This window comes from Populus nigra, chromosome 3 (genome assembly GCF_951802175.1).
Source record: "Populus nigra chromosome 3, ddPopNigr1.1, whole genome shotgun sequence".
Classification (NCBI taxonomy): Eukaryota; Viridiplantae; Streptophyta; class Magnoliopsida; order Malpighiales; family Salicaceae; genus Populus; species Populus nigra.
This window is the reverse complement of record NC_084854.1, coordinates 3,497,749-3,519,412: the sequence shown is the minus strand read 5'-3', so window position 1 is coordinate 3,519,412 and position 21,664 is coordinate 3,497,749. Positions and strand designations below refer to the sequence as shown.

The window sequence follows — 21,664 nt, the reverse complement described above, 5'->3', positions numbered from 1 at the left end:
AAGAGAGTGCCTATGCCAGTGATCCATCCGAGCTGTGCCATAGCCCAGGCTAGTGAGAGAACTCCAGAACCAATAATTGCCAGACGAAATCTAACGTACAACTATGCTCCTATCATCTTCAGTAAACTATAAAGCAACAATAACAATCAAAATACAAGGGAAGAAACACTTTAATTAATGTCAAAAACATTAATTGTTGTCTACAGTTCCCCATGTTAATTTCATAAAAGCAATATGCAGGTCCATAACACGTCTCAATCTCACATTACATGCATGATATGTACTCTTCTTTTCTTTGACCACGCACTGACCCTATTCATGCACCTATCAAGTCTAAATCTACTCTCTCTTTGTAAGCATCAACGACTCATTTCCAAAAAATACCTCTTTTAATAAAAAATGAAGAAATATTAAGCATGATTTCTCCCGTTTATTCATCTGGGATTACATAAATATCATCTAAATTATCATATATATATATATATATGAAGAAATATTAAGCATTTTTTTTTATTTCTAGATAATTAAGTATGAGGAAAAGTTATATTTTTTATTTTAAAGAGATGGGCATTAAATTAAGTGTGTTGCCACCTCCCAGCGTCTCGGCTTGCCGTTTACCAGGCTCCTCAACAAATCACCAACCATCTCGATCTAACCATCCCTTTGTGGGTGGCGTTACTGAAGCTTATTTTACTTTGATTTTCTTTGAATTTATTCTTGACCTACATGGAAATAAAAGAATATAAAATCATTATTTTGTGAAATAAAAAACAGAACCATCAATTTATCCTAATATAAATCCTGTAACCGATCAACAATAAAAATAAACACATTGCGAGCAAAATTTTTCTACAAAAAAATTGAAGCAGAGCTACCAATTAATTTATCTTTTATCAAACAAAACAAGATAACTTAAATTTAAAATCAATTTTTGTTTTGTTTTGAGATGTTTGTTAATAATTTGATGAGATTTTTTTTTTATAATTCTACTATTTTTGCTCTTTTTTTATCAGATCTGCTAATTCTACCAATTGTTTTTAGAATTCTTGTTATAGTGATTTTTTTAATTAATTAGATATATTTTATTGGTTTGTTTTGATTATGCTTGGATTTTTTTATGTTGTTTTTAGCATAGCCACTAAAATTATTAATTTTTTCTTACGATATATGTTTTGATTTTAGGTTGAACCATAAACAAAATAAAAAGAATTGATATGATAATCGATGGTTTCTATTTTATGAAAGAACGACGAATACAATTAAAATAAATATGTAAGAATTATTGTTTATTATTTTTTTATTTATTTCAAAGTTTATCAAACATAAATAATGTTTCGCTTTAACTAATGTTTCTTAAATACTTTGTATGTTTATATTTGATACGTATAATGACCAACAACATTAAAGTGATGAATACATTATGAAAATAAAATTAACTTCATTGCTTTAACTCAATTTGGTATTGTTCCAAATTTTTTTTCTTATACAAAGATCATTATATGTTTATAGTAAGTTATTTGAATTAAATTAATTTATGCAGGTTTTGATTTACAACTTATATACAATAAATTAAAATAAATATTATATCTTATTATATTAATTTTAATTTTTTTAATAAATAATCTTATCTTCGCCCCTAAATACGCAGCTACATAATTAACAAGTCTCAATCTCACATTACATGCATGATAAGTACTCTTCTTTTCCTTGACCACGCACTGACCCTATTCATGCACCTATCAAGTCTAAATCTACTCTCTCTTTGTAAGCATCAACGTGTTATTTCCAAAAAATACCTCTTTTAATAAAAAAAATGAAGAAATATTAAGCATGAGTTCTCTTGTTTATTCATCTGGGATTACATAAATATCATCTAAATTATCATATATATATATATATATATATAAAATTTTTGCATGCAGAGTTTGATAGCATACAGGCATGATCCAGTGTACAAAAATTGCAAGCTTGTGTGTTTGAGAGAGAGAAGAGCGATACCAGTTCTTCTGGGTTTTCCATCGTCATCTACATCAGCAACTTTGTGGGGATACAGGCCAAATTCACATAACTCGTGTTGAAATTTCTGATCTACCAAACTCACCATCTTCTTGTTGCCTAATTAACTTCTCCTATCTCTTTGGAGAGGAACGTTTTCTACAGGAAATTAAATAAACGTACATGCATAAAAACAAGAAACTACGAAAGTTGCATGAAGTTGACTAATTACCTTAGCAAGTGGTAACCTGGGACGATATTTTGACTTCAACTTGAAAATGAGACCTCTCTACAGTACTCTTATTTATAGACATGTTCCCATGTCTCTAGACACCTATCTTCATAAAAATAAATAAAATGCCCTTTGTCCCACTTTGTTGGTCTAACAATTCCATGTACAAATATTTCAAAATGCATTTCCATATTTCTTAAAACAAAATACATGAAAAATCTTGATTTATTAATTACTCATGAAAGAAGAATTTAAGAATGCACATAAAAATAAATAAAATGAAGAATATTTTTTTCATAAATACTAATCAAAATCTAATTATAGATAAATAAAATGATAGGCAGCGAGTGTAATGTGCTTTATATTTTTATAGTCTACTTGCGCTTCTTCAAATTCTTGAACTTTTTTTTTTGTTTTAAGTGAAAATTATTAATATATTTTTTAATTATTTTAATTTATTAATATCAAAAATAAATTTTTATCGTATTTCCAAATTATTTTTCATCACTTGCATGTAATTATTTAGAAATTTAAAGTCATGTGAAGAAGAGCCCACACGGTGCACTGCTCTTTTTTTTTATAGTGGGATGAGATTGTTTTTCATTTCCAATATTTTTTTTAAAGTATTTTATATTTTTTTAAAATATATTAAATTAGTATTTTTTTATAATTTTAAAATTAGTTAGATAACCTGCGCTATGCTGCGAGCTCACCTTTTATTTTTTAAAAAAGCTGGGGTCGTGACAATGACAGGATCTAAGACTATTTGAGTTCTTAAAAATAATAGTAATAATAAATTTATCCTTTAAATCAAATCTTTGGTTATTTTTTAATATTAAAAATAATGATTTTAGAAAGAGCACGCAACATATGTTAGGCATATTGTTTTTAACATTAGAAAAATCTAAGAGTATGATATGAATCAAACTATATTGTTATACATTAAAATTAATAAAAAATTTATAAAATCTGAATCATAAAAAATAAACCAAACTTGATTACAGACCAGACTAGTATAAAATGATATATCATCTAAAAAATACAATAATAAAGTAAAGAAGTGGGCTTGAACAATTTTGAGCAATTGACAGTAAGATGAGTGGTGAAAAAAAGTAATAGAAAATTTACTTACAAGAACTTTAAAATAAAAAATTAAATAGAATGAATGTATAGTTACTTGAAGTTACTTTGTATAAAACAGAGTAAATGAATAGTTACTGAAAATTACTTTGAACTTTTCTATATATAAAAAGATGCAAGGTAGAGGAAAACAACAACTCAACAATAATAATTACTATGCAATTGAATCAAGTTCACAAAGTTTTCAAAATCTATTTATATTGTACGTTGATAGATTTAATAGGCTTGTTACAATAAACTTATAATAGTAGACTTGAAAACAAGTAGATTTGCGTTCCCATTATAATCCGCTAAACTTATAGTTTTTATTATAAAAAAACTTAAAAAATATAAAATACGTTCTCAAATCTCATATCAAAACAACTTTATAATTAATTTCAAAGTTTTTTTTAGCTGAGGCATACATTAAAAATAGATACCCGAAACATATATAATTCAATTACTTGCCACTTTTACATTTAAAACTCACGGGTTAATTTTACTTGTAAAGATTTATAAAGGATTTATTGGTAACAGATTTGATTCAGATCTAGCTGATGACCCATAACTAAAATCCATTGAACAACGGCTGCACTGCAAAGGGATCACTCTTTATACTGGAAGGGCTTGGAGGCACGGAGACCGTGACCCATACCCTGGATGGCACCGCTCGCTGCAGCTATGGACACAAGGAAGCAGACCAGGTTCAAAAGCTGAAGGGCCAACCCCCTTATGCTTAGCCTTTTAATCTTATTCTGGGCAATGTGCATCTCCACAGGGAAATAGACTGTCATGGGCCCATATGAAATTGCCCCAAGAAGTGCAAGTATTTCATTGAAGAAAGGCAATGCCATTGCAAACAAAGTTGCTACCACAACAAAGGTTGTTCTCCCAGTTAGCCTTAAGAAGTTGATGCTAAAATTGAACTTTTTGCTGCCAATTCTTAGTGGGTATTCGGTGTTTACAAATTCGGAATTGGGCCATCTCATGCTAGCCCATGACTCAAATGTGCTGAATATGGGCTGGGCAAGTACCTGTCAATTGAGAGAAACTCCTTAGCAATACATGCAATTAAATTGATATGCACGAATGGGATCTTAGGAGATATGGAGGCACCTGGTATGCACCCACGAGGTGCACCACTATGCAGACATTGGCTAAGTCTATCAGCCAGAAAGGCTCGTAAAATCCAAAGCCAGTAAGCATGTTCCCTGGTGCTTTGTTCCCAAATGCAGCATAGCCAAAGCAACCACACATCAAGTAGAAGGTTGTTGAAGTTAATATAGCTATCATGTTGGCCTTCTTCATTGCTTTATTTTCCGGTGGTGATGACCTTAGTGTGTCCTGACAATTCACAGTAAATGCAGTGTCAAAAGGGTTCGGTGCTCCGTAGAGCTTAATTGGAAGCAACACAAACTCCTTTTGTTTTTCTGATTTTAGTCCCTAAAATTAACCACCTCCATTAAAAATAGATGGCTATTTTGATAGGTTAAAAACATAACTGATATGGCTGTAAATTAATATTGTCATTTTTGACTATGCTCTTAACTTTTGTTTCAGGCACTCAGAAATGTTGCTTAATATTCTCGAAATCTTACTTGAATTTCAATCAAAATGACAGAATACGCGCAAGCGAATGCCATATCACCAATTGCTCTAAATATTGTCCATATTTTTTCTGCTGCTGTCACATCTACTCCAACTTCTACTCCTGTAAGTGTTGTTCTATGCCCATGCCCTGTTTCAGAAGGAAAAAAAGACACCATTTTAATACTCCTGTGATTGAAGGCAAAGAAAGAAAACTACATTGTTGGCCCAAGCCATTTGTGGCTCATAGAGCTTGACATAGGATCTATAGGCCTAAAGCATTGTTCATGAACTTAATGCTTTTGGTTCCTCAAGGAATTCGCTCAAAATTGAGCCTCACTCTCGATTAAAAGAATCGAAGCTCGCTTTTTTAAAGCAGATAGCTCAATTTGCTACAAGCCTGAACTCATCCATACCTTACCCAACAATAAATTAGACCACTTTGTCACCATCATATAGTAAATTCAGACTTTGTTCCATCCAAAAGAGGAATTAGACCAAGTTGTGGTTTATCTAGGTGTTTAATAGTATAGTAATGTTTGTTTAGAAATATATTAAAATATTTTTTATTTTTCTAAAGTTAATTTTAATATCAACTTATTAAAATGATAAAAAAACATAAAAAAATTATTTTAAAAAAAATTCAATTTTATTTAAAAACACGATTTCACCAAACATGTTATAAATACCTTAGAAACAAGGTGAACTGACTTGAAGGAAAAGAGGGAAAGTACCTGAGATGACCTTGGTAAATGCCAGTCCTAATCCAATTGATGAATAAGCAAAAGACATGATGGCAGCGACGATTGAGAGCCATGAAAGCTTGTGGAAATTTGGGATTTGAGACACCAAGATTTCAGTAATCCCAAGTCCAATCATGTACTTGTTGTTGGAAAACTTGCATGGAGCTCCATGGCCTCTCTTGTGGAAGCAATTTGATTTTCTTATAGCCCTAGAACAATATCCGCCATCTTTATACTCACAGATAGTGATTTCTGTCCACTATTTTATATATATATATATATATATATATATATATATATATATATATTTAAATCAAGGGCCATTTCACTGCGGTTGTGCATATGCTCACAGATAGTGATTTGTGTCCACTATTTTATATGTAAATGCTTGCTCACATCATTATATATGTAAAAAAAAAGTGTTTACTTACACCATGCTAACAGAGGCAGTAATCGTGTAGCCAATTGTTGCTCCACCAAGAATGAGAAATTGGAACAGCCCACAAACCTTGCGCATGTTTTCACCTGTTTATTGAAATAAATAGTCATGCAAGACTTTAATGACTTTTACATAAAGTTTAAGTTGTGCCTTTATTTATACTCTACAAAAAACATACCCAAATAGGCATTGACAGCGGCCATGTATGTGTAATTTCTCTTGCCAGATGCAGACTTTGGATATCTATAACAATCTGCTAAGAGACTAGAGGTGTAATATGTAATGACTGAGAAGGTTAAGAGAATGCCTATGCCAGCGATCCATCCAAGCTGGGCCATGCCCCAGGCTAGTGAGAGAACCCCGGAGCCTATAATTGCTGTTATTATATGTGCACTTGCCGTCCACACTATCCCTGCATTTCACACACATTAGAGTTATTGAAATTATGTTTTAGCTAGAATATCTTGACTGTAGTTCTAAAACACGAGCCGTTCTAATGAGGCCTGTTCTGTAGTTGATGGACCGATTCTTTACTTGGACGGTTGAGTTTAAAAAAATTAACTCGAAGTAATTTGATTTTACAACCTTATTAAAATTCAGTTTGATTTTTTTCAAGATAAAATCATTTGCTTTTTAAAAAACTAAAATAAATTAACTTGAATTACCTTGCCCAACCAAGTTGGGTAATGAAATAAATTTGATTTTGACTTGCATTAGCATCAAGCTCCATTGTATGTTGCTAGCATTTTAATTAATACTATTGTTTTACTTTCCTTTGTGCTTTTCTCTAAAAAGGCGAGAAGATCTTGGGCAATTAAAATGGGGTATCAAATAACATATAGGAGAAGAATTTTTTAAAAAAATTAATGTGGGTGTCTGGGTTAGGTTGTGTGTACCTCGACTAATCTCACGGGTCCTAAAATTAACGATTATATAAATTTTCAGTAGCTATTATATAACTCGAACTTGAAATTAGAAAGTAAATTTATAATTCTAAATTTTTATCACTTTAACAAATTTGTTGATCAGAGAAGATTGATAGTGGATAGGAGAAGACTTTGTGTTGGGTACTAGTTCTACCTTTTTGACATCTTCTCCGCGAATCAAAAACATGCACTAAAGGGTCTAGCTCAGTGGTCAACAGGTGAGGCTTGCCTTGCCCCACGTCTCGAGTTCGACCCTTCATGTGCATGTCTGTCACCCCCGCGGTGCCTTATCTGTCTACTGGGCTTGCAGGATGTTCAGTAGACCCGGGAAATAGTCGAGGTGTGCGCAAGCTAACCCGGACACCCCGGGTTATCAAAAAAAAAAAACATGCACTAGACAAATGTATTAATAAGACCACCCCAGTTAAATACCATGACGCACTGCATGAGTTCGAGCTCTATAGACAAATGTCTTAAAACCTTTCCTAAAGCTATCATTAATTATTCAATGCTTTATATATTGTTTTTTTGATGAATAAATTTTATATGATGCATGCATTATAAAAAAAAAATAAAGGGTGTGGAGTCGGTTTAACTATTCAAGGAACCATATTAATATATATTTTTAATTATTTATATTTTTAAAACAAATACGGATGACAAAAATAATTTATTGAATCTGGCTTTCAAGCCCGTGCACCTAGCTCTTTTTATACTTTTTCTCTTTTTTAATTAGAAAATAACTTTGAGATTTATCCCACAGATTAAATGAACTTAAATATTAGGCATCGGATAAGCATGGAAATTAAGAGCAACATATTTGAAAAGCAATAAACGATACGTTCCATGTAAATGCTATTCTGTATCTACCTTTTTAATTAAAAAGTTGTGTTAGTTGTCAAAACATACTTTTCCCTATTTTTCCATTTTAAGAAACTGATTATGTTGCTAATAAAATAATATTTTTGTAATAAAGTGACTTATTGGGTTGGTAATACTGTATTCTATTATTGTTATTATTTTGATTAATTAGAGGATGAAAAATATGTTTATTAGAACTGTTTTCACGTTAATTCAGATGACGACCTTTGAGAAAACATTATATATATATATATATATATATATATATATATATATATATATATATATATATGTTTGTTTGTTTTCACGGTCAAAAAATAATTTTGAAAACTTTTAATTTTTTTTATGTTTTTAAATAATTTTCATGTGATGATGTTAAAAATAAATTTTAAAAAAAATAAAAAACTATTATTTTAATGTATTTTTAATTAAAAAAATATTATAAAAAGTAATTAATTACTACCACGGTACTAGTTACTATAACCTCAATTTTATTTTCTATTTTCCTTGTGGAGAAAATCTATTTTCTTTCTAAGAAAAAACTGTTTCATCAATAATTAACAAGTTGAAGAACAAAGGGTTCCAGTCTCCAATTATTTTCTCTCTTAAATAGAAATGAGTTGCGTGTATATATTGGATAAATAGGGGGGGGGGGGGGAAATTGAAGGTAGCTGTCATCAAACTAATACATATGCATGGCTTGTCCATTGCTTAGTTAATGACATTTGACAACTACAAGAAGTGGACTAGGCTACACATGTAATTATTACAGCAACCATATATGCATGACCACATGAAGATTGTGAAATTCAAGAATTGTAGTTGATTAAGGAGAGAAACATAGAGAGATGGAGTACCTGCTCTTCTTGGTTTGCCATCATCATCCACCTCCCCGTCTGAAATGGTGCGAGGATCTGAACCAGATTCACAGTACACTGCATGTTGGATCATAAACTCTTGACGGCCTGTCGCAGTCCCCATGCCGTTCTCCTCTGGTTTCTCAGGTGAACCTTGAAGAGCAAAAACGAAGAAAAATCTTAGATTGAATCGGCTGTATGAGATTGACAAAGCAAAAATATCTGTGTCTTTCTTGCTGACTATCTCCAGATTCTAGACAACGAAGAAGCCTATAATTACTGCTTCTCAGTCAACTTCTTGTGTGTGTGTGTGTGTGTCTATATATATATATATATATATATATATATAGCTAGTAGCGTATCTGTTAACTTTAGTTTCTCAATGTGGAGCGGCCACGTTGATACAGCACCAGGCGCAGCGAGGTGTCAACCGCACTTTGAAAAATATGTCAATCCCAGAGAATATATTCATAATACATAATTTAATTACTTGCCACTTTCAAGTTTAATTGTTAACACTAATTTTGAAGAAGAATATCTTTCATTGTGGATTTGAGCTGTACATGAAACAGTATTATTAAATTAATATATAAAAGCAGAGATGCCGCTATATATCTATTCTTACCTTTTATACTTTTTTAAAATTAATAATAATGGTTGTTTTTTAAAATATTTTTTGTTTGAAAATATATTAAAATAATATATATTTTTAATTTTTTAAAATTTATTTTTTAATATCATTACATTAAAACGATCTATAAACACCAAAAATATTAATTTAAAGTAAAGAAAACTTTTTTATTTTTTTAAAAATATTTTTGAAACGCAAAAATAAATAAGCTTTTAGTCTAATATACAAGGCACACAATACTTTTAAAATTTTTCTACTTTGGTGATAGTTTTTATAAGGTTAAAAAAATAAAAAATAATTTTTTAAAAGTAACTATTATAAGAGAGATTTTAAGGATATAAAACTTGGTTTTGAATAATATTTTGTGTATTCATAAATTAAAGGGTTAAATGTTAGTGAAAATAGGGGGAAATAATTAAATTATTAGTAATAATAGGTGAGAGACGGTTAAAAAATAATTTGATATATATTTTAAATAAAAAAAGAAGAGAGAAAATTTAAAAATTGTTTGGAGGGTAATAGTAATCCATTCCCGATTAGTACTCCTCTTATTATTAATGTGAAAAAACTAGTCTTCACATTTTAATTAAAGATTGAAAAAATATATTTTTATATAGAATATAGTTTTTTTTGGTTAATTTTGGCATGTGAAACATTTGCAATTATTTTTGGTGTTTATCAATAAAGTCCTCTCAATATATATATGATGATATTGAAATTTAAGAAATTTTTTACCGAAATAATATTTAGATGCAAAATTCATGCTTTTATATATAGTTGTTATTACGAATGAAAAGCATTTTTTGAATTTTACTATGTTTAGAGTAAATTATATAAAATCTTAAAGATTAATATCTTAAGACACACACACATATAACCATTGGGCATTGGGTATTAAATATTCCTAATTTTTATAGTTAAGTTCAAATTTATTATTCTTGTAAATTAAAAAATGAAAAATATAATTTGGTCATACATTATCAAAGTTTATATAAAAATATTATTTAGATTTTAATTTTTCAAATGTCTAAATTGTATTCATTATTTTACTTTCATTTATAGAAAATCTAAAACAATAAAAATATTAAACATATAGTTGGATAGCACACGCTTCATGTGGCTAGAAAACTAATTGATAAGAAAAAGTGTATTTAATTTATATTCTTAGAACTTTCACAATAAAGTATTCATTTGTCCAATTGGTGAAAAAGTCAAATAAATTTAATGTGCTGAACTGGAACTCATGACAAAAACGTCGTGGTTTCATGATCTTAACGTGGATTCAGATTATTTTGGCAACGTTTTATTTATAGATTGGAGACCTAACGGGAGAAAGGTTAGTTTAAATGATAGTTGTTAGGGGGGGGGGGGGGGGTGGGTAAATAAAAACTAAACCCTTTTGTCTTAAAATGTTGTAAAAATTAAAAATGCTGTGAGTGGAATACGATACCGTGTTGAAACATGTGTGCCCAAACATTTCTACAAAGTTTGTCTTTTGTCCTTATAACGTAAGGTATAACATACTAGGTTTAATCATAGTTATGCATTAACACTCATGCCCGAATCCTGGCTATGTTCAAAACGAAGCAGCATTTCTTTTCTGCAATCTTGATCCATGTTAGCTAACCATTACCATACCTGAAAGGCCAGACAACTTTCTGGCCTCTATGAGAGGTGGGTGTTCAATTCTTCCCCTTTTTTATAAACTCTCTCTCTCTCTCTCTCTCTCTCTCTCTCTCTCTATATATATATATATATATATATATATATATAAAGTAGCCTGGGAGTGGATTCATGTGGAAAGTGAGTCAGCGGAACATCTGTAAAATGTGTTTCTCCTTGAAGTAGAATAGGTATGGTGGCTGCATTATAAAAGCAAATCATCAAGAAATATTATATGGATTTGATGCAAAAATGTGTGTTTGGTATTGTGGTGGAGATTTGTTTTTAAAAGTGTTTTTTTACTTGAAAATATATTAAGATTATTATTATTTTATTTCTGATATTTCAACACATCAAAAATATTTAAAATATTGAAAAGCACTCCCACTGGAGATTGTTCTCATCTTCTATTATCTATGTCCAGGTTAAGTGTATGCTAACAACTTGGACTAATATGATCATAATTATAAAGATTTGAAAGCGAATATATACTTTAAATGGTTGTTATTTCAACAGAGATTTAATATATAGTTACAATGACAACTAGTCAAGCACGCTTGCAAAGGCACGTTAATTTTATAGAATAATTCTCTCATGAATGGAAATAGTTTAAATTGAAGACTTCAAGTGGGATAGTCTCTAAGAACCCTAACAAAAACAAAAGTAAAATAGAACCAGTCTATTTTCTAGAATCATGAAGCTTGGAAACTTTTAATCTGAAAACTCTGTTCAAATCCAGTAATATTTTCAGCCGTGAAATGATCTTGTGATAGTTCTGGCGAGTCTCAAATGAACAGAAAACATTTTAAAATAAACTTCAAATAAAAGACATAATAATTTATTTATGGCTTTAATTCCTGCCCTATGTAACACTACATACAACATATATATATGCCAGCTCCTGCACCATATATATATAGGTAATGTTGTTTACACTTGCATAGACATTGAAGCAGGATGCTCAAATAATTAATATCCGGTTTCGATGCTCTTAAAACTGGAAGGGCTTAGAGTTTTGAAGAGCATGATTCAATCCTTCAATGACACCACATGCCGCAGCTATGGCAGCCAGTAAGCACACCAAGTTCAAAAGCTGGAGAACAAACCACTTGACTGATCCCCGTTGAATCTTCTTTTGAGCAATGTACATCTCCACAGGAAAATATGCTGTCATTGGCCAATACCCAATGGCTCCAAGGAGTGCAAGGACAAATTTACTGTCGTTGAAGAAGGGGAATGCCGTGGCAAGCACAGTTACCACCACCACATATACTGTTCTCCATGTCAGTCTTAGCAGGTGTTCCCCCTAAAATTTATGTATTTCCCTATCCTTATTGAATGCTCGATGGTTACAAACTTTTAATCAGGCCACACCAGGCTAGCCCAGGTCTCTAATGCACCGAAAACTGGTTGGGATAATACCTGTCCGTACATAAGCATCCGATTAGATTAAACTAAATTTAAGGGTTAATAACCCAATCTGTTGTTGTATAATATAATAATCCTTCAATTTTTCCTTAGGAATCAATTTTATTTCGAATATATATTAAATTTTTTAATATTCTCAAATTGCAAACCAGATAAATGAAAGGTTTTCATATGCAATTCACGTGATTAATTTCTGTGATTTATCCTGAAAATATTGCAAAAAATATTGATTAGAAACTTAATTTATATTCAATGATAAAATTTGCTCAATTAGAACAATAAGAGATCGGATAATTATCCTATTATATAAAGATGAATTAAGTCATTAATTAATCCCAAATTAAATTAAGGAAAACAAAAAAATTTAAAAATTGTCTCAATAGATGATTGACTGACTTAAAGATATTCTTCATTCCAAAGCATAAAAAGGGTTCGGACAAGTTCAAGTCCTACTCTGAAGGATAGAAAAAGAGGGTATAAAGTATAAATAAGTTCGGTGACCTCGTCATAAACCCTTTCGGTATGTCAAGCTAGATTGAAATAGGAACATTTTCCTGATCAAAGCAGTACTGTTAAATTTCTAACAGGATTAAAAATGGTTCATAGCTGAGAGGATCCGAAGTCAAGTTTCTTAGGATAATGGGATTAGAACACCATGTCCAAAGATCAAATGAAAATTCAAACGAGTTGGTGAAACCTAACTGTACCTGATATGCTCCCAGAAGATGCACCGCAGTGAAAATATTAGCCAAGTCAATTAACCAGAAAGGCTCGTAAATGCCAAAGCCAGTCCGTTTCCCATTGCAGCATAGCCAAGGCAACCACACATCATGTAGAAAGCTGTTGATGTCAAGATAGCTATCGTGTTGGCCTTCTTCATCACCTTGTTCTCAGGTGGTGAAGACTTCAGTGTGTCCTGAAAATTCAAAGAAAATGCACATTTTTTGAAAATTTCAAAACTGAAGTTGAGCATTGCCTTTTCATGTCCCTCTGCCCGATTTGTTTCTTGTTGGTATGGATTACTTGATAAATACCAGATATATTACCTTTCATACTAATCAAGCTCAATTGCACATTGCTAAATTAATATATCAAATTACAAAACAATTGTACCGGTGAAAATACTGTAGCTAATCACAAGTTTGTAAATATCAGACAACCAGAGATTTTTTATGACCATATATAGCTAGGTAGGTCGTTTTTTGTTTTTTGATGGTGATCGTACGTAGGTGTCTTACTTGGATTTCAATTAGAATTTCAGCATATGTGCAAGCAAATTAACACCATATCGCCAACAGCTCTAAACATGGTCCAAACTTTATCAGAAGCAGTTAACTGGTCCACTCCAACTTCCACTCCTGTTAGAGTGGTTCTTGCTCCTTGCCCTGTTCAAAATCTCAGCTATTAAATTAAAACTAAGGAAGAATCCAATCTCAAGTGGCATGGATTCAATTAGTGTCAAAATTCTCAAGCAAAATAGCCTGATTAACTTGAAGATTTGAGTTTCTTAGAATGGGCCTTGTCATTCATGTTCATGATTTACAAGGAATGTAAATTAACTACCTGAAACAACCTTTGCGAATGACAGCCCCATTCCGATTGATGCGTACCCAAAAGACATGATTGCTGCGATAACGGAGATCCAAGACATCTCTTGGAGGTTTGGTATCTGAGACAACAGAATTTCAACAATCCCCATTGCTATCATGTATGGATTATACGAATACTCGCAAGCAGCACCATGACACTTCTTGTGAAAACAATTTGATTTAAGCACAGCCCTAAAAGTTTACAAACAGAATGGGATAAATGATCACTGGTGATCCATACTGCTACTACTAGAAGCATGCAAGCTCTCATCTGTAATGCACAGACCATATATACAATTCGTCAACTTACACCATGCTTGTAGAAGTGGTGATGGTATACCCATGCCAATCCACCAATGTAAGTATATTGGACCAACCCACAAACCTTGTACATTTTTCCTCCTGATTTTCAAAGTGATTAGTTATGAATTTGCACCAAGAATAAATTAAATGAGTTACAAAATACTGTTTGCATATGAGATTACCTAGGTTGGCTTTGACAGCTTCCATGCAGGTATGGTTTCTATTTCCAGTGACAGGATCAGGAAATCTATAGCAATCTGCTAACAGGCTGGAAGTATAAAGAGTGATGAATGAGAAAATCAAGAGAGTGCCTATGCCAGTGATCCATCCGAGCTGTGCCATAGCCCAGGCTAGTGAGAGAACTCCAGAACCAATAATTGCCAGACGAAATCTAACGTACAACTATGCTCCTATCATCTTCAGTATAATTTTTGCATGCAGAGTTCGATAGCATACAGGCATGATCCAGTGTACAAAAATTGCAAGCTGGCTTGAGTTTTGTCAGATAAATACATGCTCGTGTGTTTGAGAGAGAGAAGAGCGATATCAGTTCTTCTGGGGTTTCCATCGTCATCTACATCAGCAACTTTGCGGGGATACAGGCCAAATTCACATAACTCGTGTTGAAATTCCTGATCTACCAAACTCACCATCTTCTAGTTGCGCCCTAAGTAACTTCTCCTATCTCTCTGGAGAGGAACGTTTTCTACAGGAAATTAAATAAACGTACATGCAGAGAAACAAGAAACTATGAAAGTTGCATGAAGTTGACTAATTACCTTAGCAAGTGGTAACCTGGGACGATATTTTGACTTCAACTTGAAAACGAGACCTCTCTACAGTCTTATTTATATACATGTTCCCATCTCTCTGCACACCCACCTATCTTCATAAAAAAAAAAAAAAAAAAAAAAAACTAAAATGTCCTTTGTCCAAGTCTAACAGTTCTATGTACAAATATTTCAAAATGTATTTCCGTATTTCTTAAAACAAAATACATGAAAAATCTTGCTTTATTAATTACTCATGAAAGAAGAATTTTAAGAATGCACATAAAAATAAATAAACTAAAGAATAATTTTTTGATAAATATTAATCAAAATCTAATTATGGATAAATGAAATGACAGGCAGTGAGTGTAATGTGCTTTATATTTATGTGGTCTAGTTGCCCTTCATAAAAATCTTGAATTTTTTTTGTTTTCAGTAAAATTTTTTATATATTTTTAAATTTTTTAAATTTATTAATATATAAAAAATTATCATATTTTTCGTCACTTGCTTGTAATTATTTAGAAATTTGAAGTCCTGTGAAGAAAAGGCCACACAGTGCACTGCTCTGTTTTTTAAGGGGATGGGTTTGTTTTTCATTTCCACCATTCTTTTCAAAGTATTTTATGTTTTTTTTTAAATACTAAATTAATATTTTTTATGTAATTTTAAAATATTGATATAAAAAAAATATTATTTTAATTAAAAAAAACTTTTTGATAAGAATTCGCACCGCAATAAAATAAACAAACCTTAATTAATTAATTACCTGGGGACAAATTCGTTGACCAGTATTTAATGATGCTTTCGGGACATCGATGCCTGCTAGACTTGGCTTTAGCTTTGATACCTCGACTCTCCCGGCGTTGCAGAAGCTACTAACTTTGACTATAAGAAGGAGTTGAACCCTATACTCGTTAGCTTATACCAAGGAGTTACTGCCACTCGGCCACGGATTTTGTCAGCCTGGAGCAGTAAATTTTTGTGTCTTCGAATTTAATTTTATTTTCACGTATGGAAACATCTCATCTAGCTTCAAAAAAAAAAAAAAAAAAACAGAGAGTAAGTTATAATAATAATTGTAATTGGTTGTGTACAGTCTCCAGAGGCAAATTCATTACAAGAAAGAGTTGTCGTTTCCTATTAATTAGTAATAAACAATTAAACAAGTATGTAATTCACTAAAAGAGAGTGGACCATTGAGATTATGGTGCTAAAAGCAGATTCTAACAAGATCAGGATGCCAATCAAAGCATAAGGTTAATTAAACTAATAAAATCAATATTGAAGATGCCAAGAAAAGAAAGGTTGCAGTTCTTCCTGCAGGCTTAAAAATGTAAAGGCCAGAAAGCATCAGAAAGACGCATTAATCTTTTTGGATACTGCAGGGATTGCATAATCCTTATTATAATTACCAAGACATTAATCTATAGATGTTGAAACTACAATAATTTCCCAATTAAAAGAAATAAAAACCGCAATATTTTATGACAAATATTGGCAATTACAATTACCAAAAAAAAAAACAAAAAAACTAAACTAAAAGGTGTAGTAAAATCAATATAGCACTAGAAAGAAATCATTGATAATTGTAAAAGTGTTACACGTTGGTTTTTATTATTATTATTATTTTGATCCCTTAACTTTTCCTTCCAACTTGATCATTTTGTGCTAGGTAGATATAAGATTGGACTTGATGATATGTTTTAGTTGACTATAGGGATCATGCGACTTTTTTTCAATGAAATTTTATTAATTTAAAATAATTAAACATTCAGGGATGGAATCTGAATTTGAGACAAATTCTTTGGCTAGACAAAATGCCCCCTGCTTCTATTTCCGTCCCTTTGATTATTTTTTTTATTTTTCAATTTTTTTTTCAAATTAACCTTTTTATGTTGAGTTTTCTTTAGATTGGATTTGATAATTTATTTTGGATAGCTTGATATGAAGAGCTTGAAATGCGGAGAAAACAATTTTGATACTCAATTAATAGTGGATTTGAAAAAATAAAATTCAGTTTAATTGATTTAAGACAATTGAGGCTTCTAAGACCAAATTTAAACTAAAAAAAATTGAATCCCATTTTTTGCAAGGTCACGAACTAAATTGTATGGCAGGGTGAAAGTAGCTAACACGTGTAACACGCATACCAGCATGTGAAGTAGCCATTGCACTCTAGCGGTGTGATCGGTGGCCTTCGATATCCAAATTTTGCCTTTATTGGTGGCACCGTAATCGGCAAGACGTGGCCATCATTTTCCAATGGCTCGTGCTTGTTAAGGAGCAACGATGTCGCTTCAGTCGACCACTCTTCATTCCCATCTTCCCCTCTGTTTTCTTCTCGATTTTCACGCATGCTCTGCTTTGTCAAAAATACTAGGGCGACTATCAATTTTTTCTCATGTAATATTTGGTTTTTATTTTTGTGATTTGATTTGATTTTAAATTTTATTATTCAACATTGAGTTAATTTGCTTTCAATTGAGACATTTTTGTCTCATGACCTGGTCCGCGAGTTTGGAAGATTAGTCTGAATTGATTTAGGTTATTTTTTAGATTTTCTTTTAATTTTTTTAATTTAATCCTTTAATATTTTTTTGTTGGGAATTTAACTTCATAATTTTTTTATTTTTTTTATATAGAGTTATCCCGGTTTAATGACCTAGGATGCATGTTTGGTGTGTTTTTTCCGATTGACTCAAGTTGTTTTTTTTCTAATTTTTTTTTATTTCATCCTTCAACATTTGGGGTGGTTGAGAATTGAATTTTATATATTTTTTTAAATTGATTATATATATATATATATATTATTGATTGAGAATTGAGTTTCATAATTTGTTTTGATTTATTTTATATGAAGTTATCACAGTCTTATAACTTGAGTTGTGAGTTTTATAAATTAACTAGAATTAACTTAGATTTATCTAATACACCATTATCTTAATATATATAAAAAATATCATCATCTCTATATTTATAAAAGATGTGATCTAATTATAGTGCCAAGGTGAGCAAGGGTATAGGTTTTCCCTTGTATTTGTATCCAACAGTCAATTTTATTTTATTTCAGATTCAATGAATTTGCCCAAATGTTTTCGAATGTAAATTAAATCAATCAATCAGGCTAATTACTAAAAAAATTATATATAAATCAAACATGAATTTTTATTAACGTAGCATTAAGTGGATTCAATCAAAAGAGAGAGAAAAAACAAAGATAATGAAAGAACCCTGAAATCCCAATTGGTCATCCACTTCTTTACAAAAACTTAAAACCTTGGTTTACCTTTTCTCATCTAATATCATTCTTTTAATTTATTTATTTTTATCATTTTTTTTCCTCATGACCAATGCACCTATTACATTTATCTAATTCTTCTTCTTTTTTTCTTACTTTTTTTTTTTTTTAACTTTGTCGTCTCTCTCTTTTAAATAGATTCATACAACACCACATCACTTAAAATTAAACGTACGATTTAGAGAAATTTTAATAATTAATCTCAATTAACTCAAATTGGACAACATAGGATAAATTGATTGAATTAAAAACACGTGGATAAATTTGCCTGTCAAAACTCGCACACAGACACAAAACAAAACATAGGGTGAAGCACACTATCTATGATGAGCAATAAAAACCTGACAACCTTAACCCCATTTCTATTTACGAGAAAGAGATGAAACCAGATCAGGAGAATCAAGGTACAAAAGCTTGCTTCCTAAGGTTTGGATTAAGCTACGGCACTGATCCAAAACCTCCAGAATCTTCAGGAAATTATTTGTTCTCTGTTGTAATTAGATTATTTTATTTATATTAAACAACAAGCGCCTGTAGCTCAGTGGATAGAGCGTCTGTTTCCTAAGCAGAAAGTCGTAGGTTCGACCCCTACCTGGCGCGAATTTGTTTCAGTTTTATTTTTCACCTTGTTACTATCTTTAAAGGACTTGTAACAGCACTGCTAGTCTACGATGTAAGTTCAACATTTTTGGGATGGTTTTTGTTCTATTTTCTTTTTTAAAGAAATTTTTGAAAAACTTTTGTTTTTGCTTCTGGCGCTATCCTGCTGGGGATTTGTCCTTCATGGAGGATGCAAAAACATCGATGTAGCTCTTACCTAGACGTGTAGTCTTTTTTTTTTTTAGACATTGTGATTCTGTTGCAGATTGGCAATGTAAGCATGCTAGGACTGTTGCTAGTTGTGAAGACTGGGTAAACTTCCCCCATCCTAAGCTTAGGTTGCTTTTATATCTTGATTTAAACCAGTAATGAAGGCTTCTTGTTTGTTCAAAAGGAGTCATCACGGCAGCTGCAAACTTCGGCGGAGAGTCATCAGGGAGCTCCTAATTTGGAATAGAACACCTATCATCCCTCAGAAAATTTTACATTGCTGCCGTCAGCTTTAAATGGCTTTACCCAGTTGATTGTATTCAATGAGTCTGGTTCAATCTCCAGTTTGCCCACATAGGATTGGTTCTTTAATTGCTTGACCTTTGCTTCATCAGATTTTAAGATACCTGCAGGGAATGAGAAAATCATGCAAAATCGACCTTGAGAATTGATTAGGAGACAATATCCAGACACAAGTTTTTTCAAAACCATTCTATTGCCGCCGGCAGTCCATAAAGTGGCATAGTCTAGCTCCCCATTGTATCTGATCAGAGTTGACCAGTAGAGGACAATCATCTGATAGCCCTCTCTGCAGACCTGTCAAATTTATAGAGCAGCAAGGGGCTGACAGAACTTTTGTAATTAGGATGATTTGAACCTTATTGATGCATTTTCTAAAGTTAGAAGTAGAGCAGGAAGATTGGAAAGTTTGATTTTTAATACTTTAGATGGTCATTTTTTGACAACTGAGCCTGCTTTGATTTAAAAAGACTTGCAAAAGAGAGATGGGTAGAGATTGACATAAAAAAAGGTATTTTACTCAGTCAATTGCTTAGGAGTTCAGAAGCTTGCAGGAAAAGAAAACAGATCAGATAGAGAGATCAAATTCAATGCAAGAGTCTGTCTGTACCACGTTGCTATTACTCAATAATTGGGTTAGCAAATAAGTGATTTAGCTCAATGTCATTAATGAATGGAACCACACAAGTTCTTAGAATTCTCTGTACAAGAATACTAGCTGATTTTCTATTGCTTCCTCCATTATCCCCGTGAGTTCTTGGACATGCACATTACAGTGAAATCAATTGCATCGAGCTCTAGCATTAGATCGTCAATTTCTTCTGCTTGGTATGGATAGCAGAGGCAGGACAAGCTCTTGTACATTTCATACCAAAGCATGAAGCAGAACAGAAGCCCACAAAACTTCTTGCAGATTTTTTGTGCTCTGATCGACGTCAATCATCAAGCATCCTTAGCTCTGAGCCCAAATTGTGAGTGTTCAATTGAAGACTGCACTGGGAAGATCCCAAATGCTTGTTAGTGCTGGCACAAGAGGGAATTGTCACACCATGTTCGGAAGAAATTTCTGAATTAACTGATTGTAGATCCTCTTCTTCTCTGACATATAAGTATGTTGGGAAAACTCGGGACAACTAACCGGATCAATTCAGCGGAATACAATTCACAATTCACAAGTCCCAATCCTTTTTCCCTCTTTGTGCAGTAAAAAACAGATTCAAACAATGATCAAATATAATGCAAATAATCACACAAATTAACACCGAGATTTTTACGTGGAAAACCCGATGCGGGAAAAACCACGGGACCGGAGTCCACCTAAAAACTTCCACTATCACAAATAATGGGTTCACAATTGTTCTTCCTCAGATTCAACTAAGGGCTACAACATATATATCATCAAGAACTACTTATTCTCGGATTACAACAAGATTAAAGAGAGTAATGTTAGAGAAAAGCTCACAACACTGACAGCCCTGTTTTCTGTCAAAACAACCAGCTTCCACACCACCAATCTTCAATCCAACCGTTCAGAATGAAGAGGAACGTGTCTAGAAGCTGCTGTCAAAATTTCAGCCCGATCCAACGGTGAACGAACTAGAAATCGAAGAAAGAAGACAGACTGCTCTGCTGCCTCCTCTTCTTTCTTTCTCTTGGTTTTCTTCTCCTCTCTTGTTCAAAATAGCTGCTGCATCTACAGTACCCGACCCACATTAATTTAAATTCCAAGAGACAACATGTCTCTTGACAATTAATATGGTGGTCCCACCATCACATGGTGCGGGACCACACAACAAATCTCCCCCTCACGCACCATGTGAGGAATTCGCCATACTGGCGATCAATATGTAAATTTCAATTTAGGAGGCTCTGATAAGCCTGCTTCCCTTCTGCAAAACTCAAACTTCTCTCTCGGTAGAGGTTTGGTCATCATATCTGACACATTGTCATCAGTATGGATCTTCTCAACAACAAATGACTTCATCTCCATAGCATCTCGAATCCATTGATATCTAACTTCAATGTGCTTTGACCGAGAGTGAAAAGTAGGATGCTTACTGAGATGGATTGCACTTTGACTATCACAATGCAACACAAAGTTCTCTTGAACT

General features: G+C 32.2%; 1 protein-coding gene, 1 non-coding gene and 1 pseudogene across 2 annotated transcripts; 1 reads left to right on the top strand and 2 right to left on the bottom strand.

Annotated features, from left to right (window-relative positions):
• Positions 1–3,719: 3,719 nt before the first annotated feature.
• On the bottom strand, positions 3,720–9,048 carry LOC133690209 (amino acid permease 8-like). The gene is made up of 7 exons (XM_062110434.1): positions 8,760–9,048; positions 6,294–6,527; positions 6,108–6,201; positions 5,668–5,885; positions 4,945–5,084; positions 4,463–4,690; positions 3,720–4,380 (listed from the first exon to the last, which is right to left on the bottom strand). Exons 1-7 carry the CDS (start codon positions 8,881–8,883, stop codon positions 3,952–3,954), a joined length of 1,467 nt encoding a protein of 488 aa, XP_061966418.1. The 5' UTR covers positions 8,884–9,048; the 3' UTR covers positions 3,720–3,951.
• A 2,995-nt stretch (positions 9,049–12,043) lies between these two features.
• Positions 12,044–14,747, bottom strand: LOC133688686 (amino acid permease 6-like; annotated as a pseudogene).
• Positions 14,748–18,970: 4,223 nt separating this feature from the next.
• TRNAR-CCU (transfer RNA arginine (anticodon CCU)) lies at positions 18,971–19,043 on the top strand. Its single transcript has one exon. It is a non-coding gene; the product is annotated as a tRNA-Arg (tRNA).
• Positions 19,044–21,664: the final 2,621 nt, after the last annotated feature.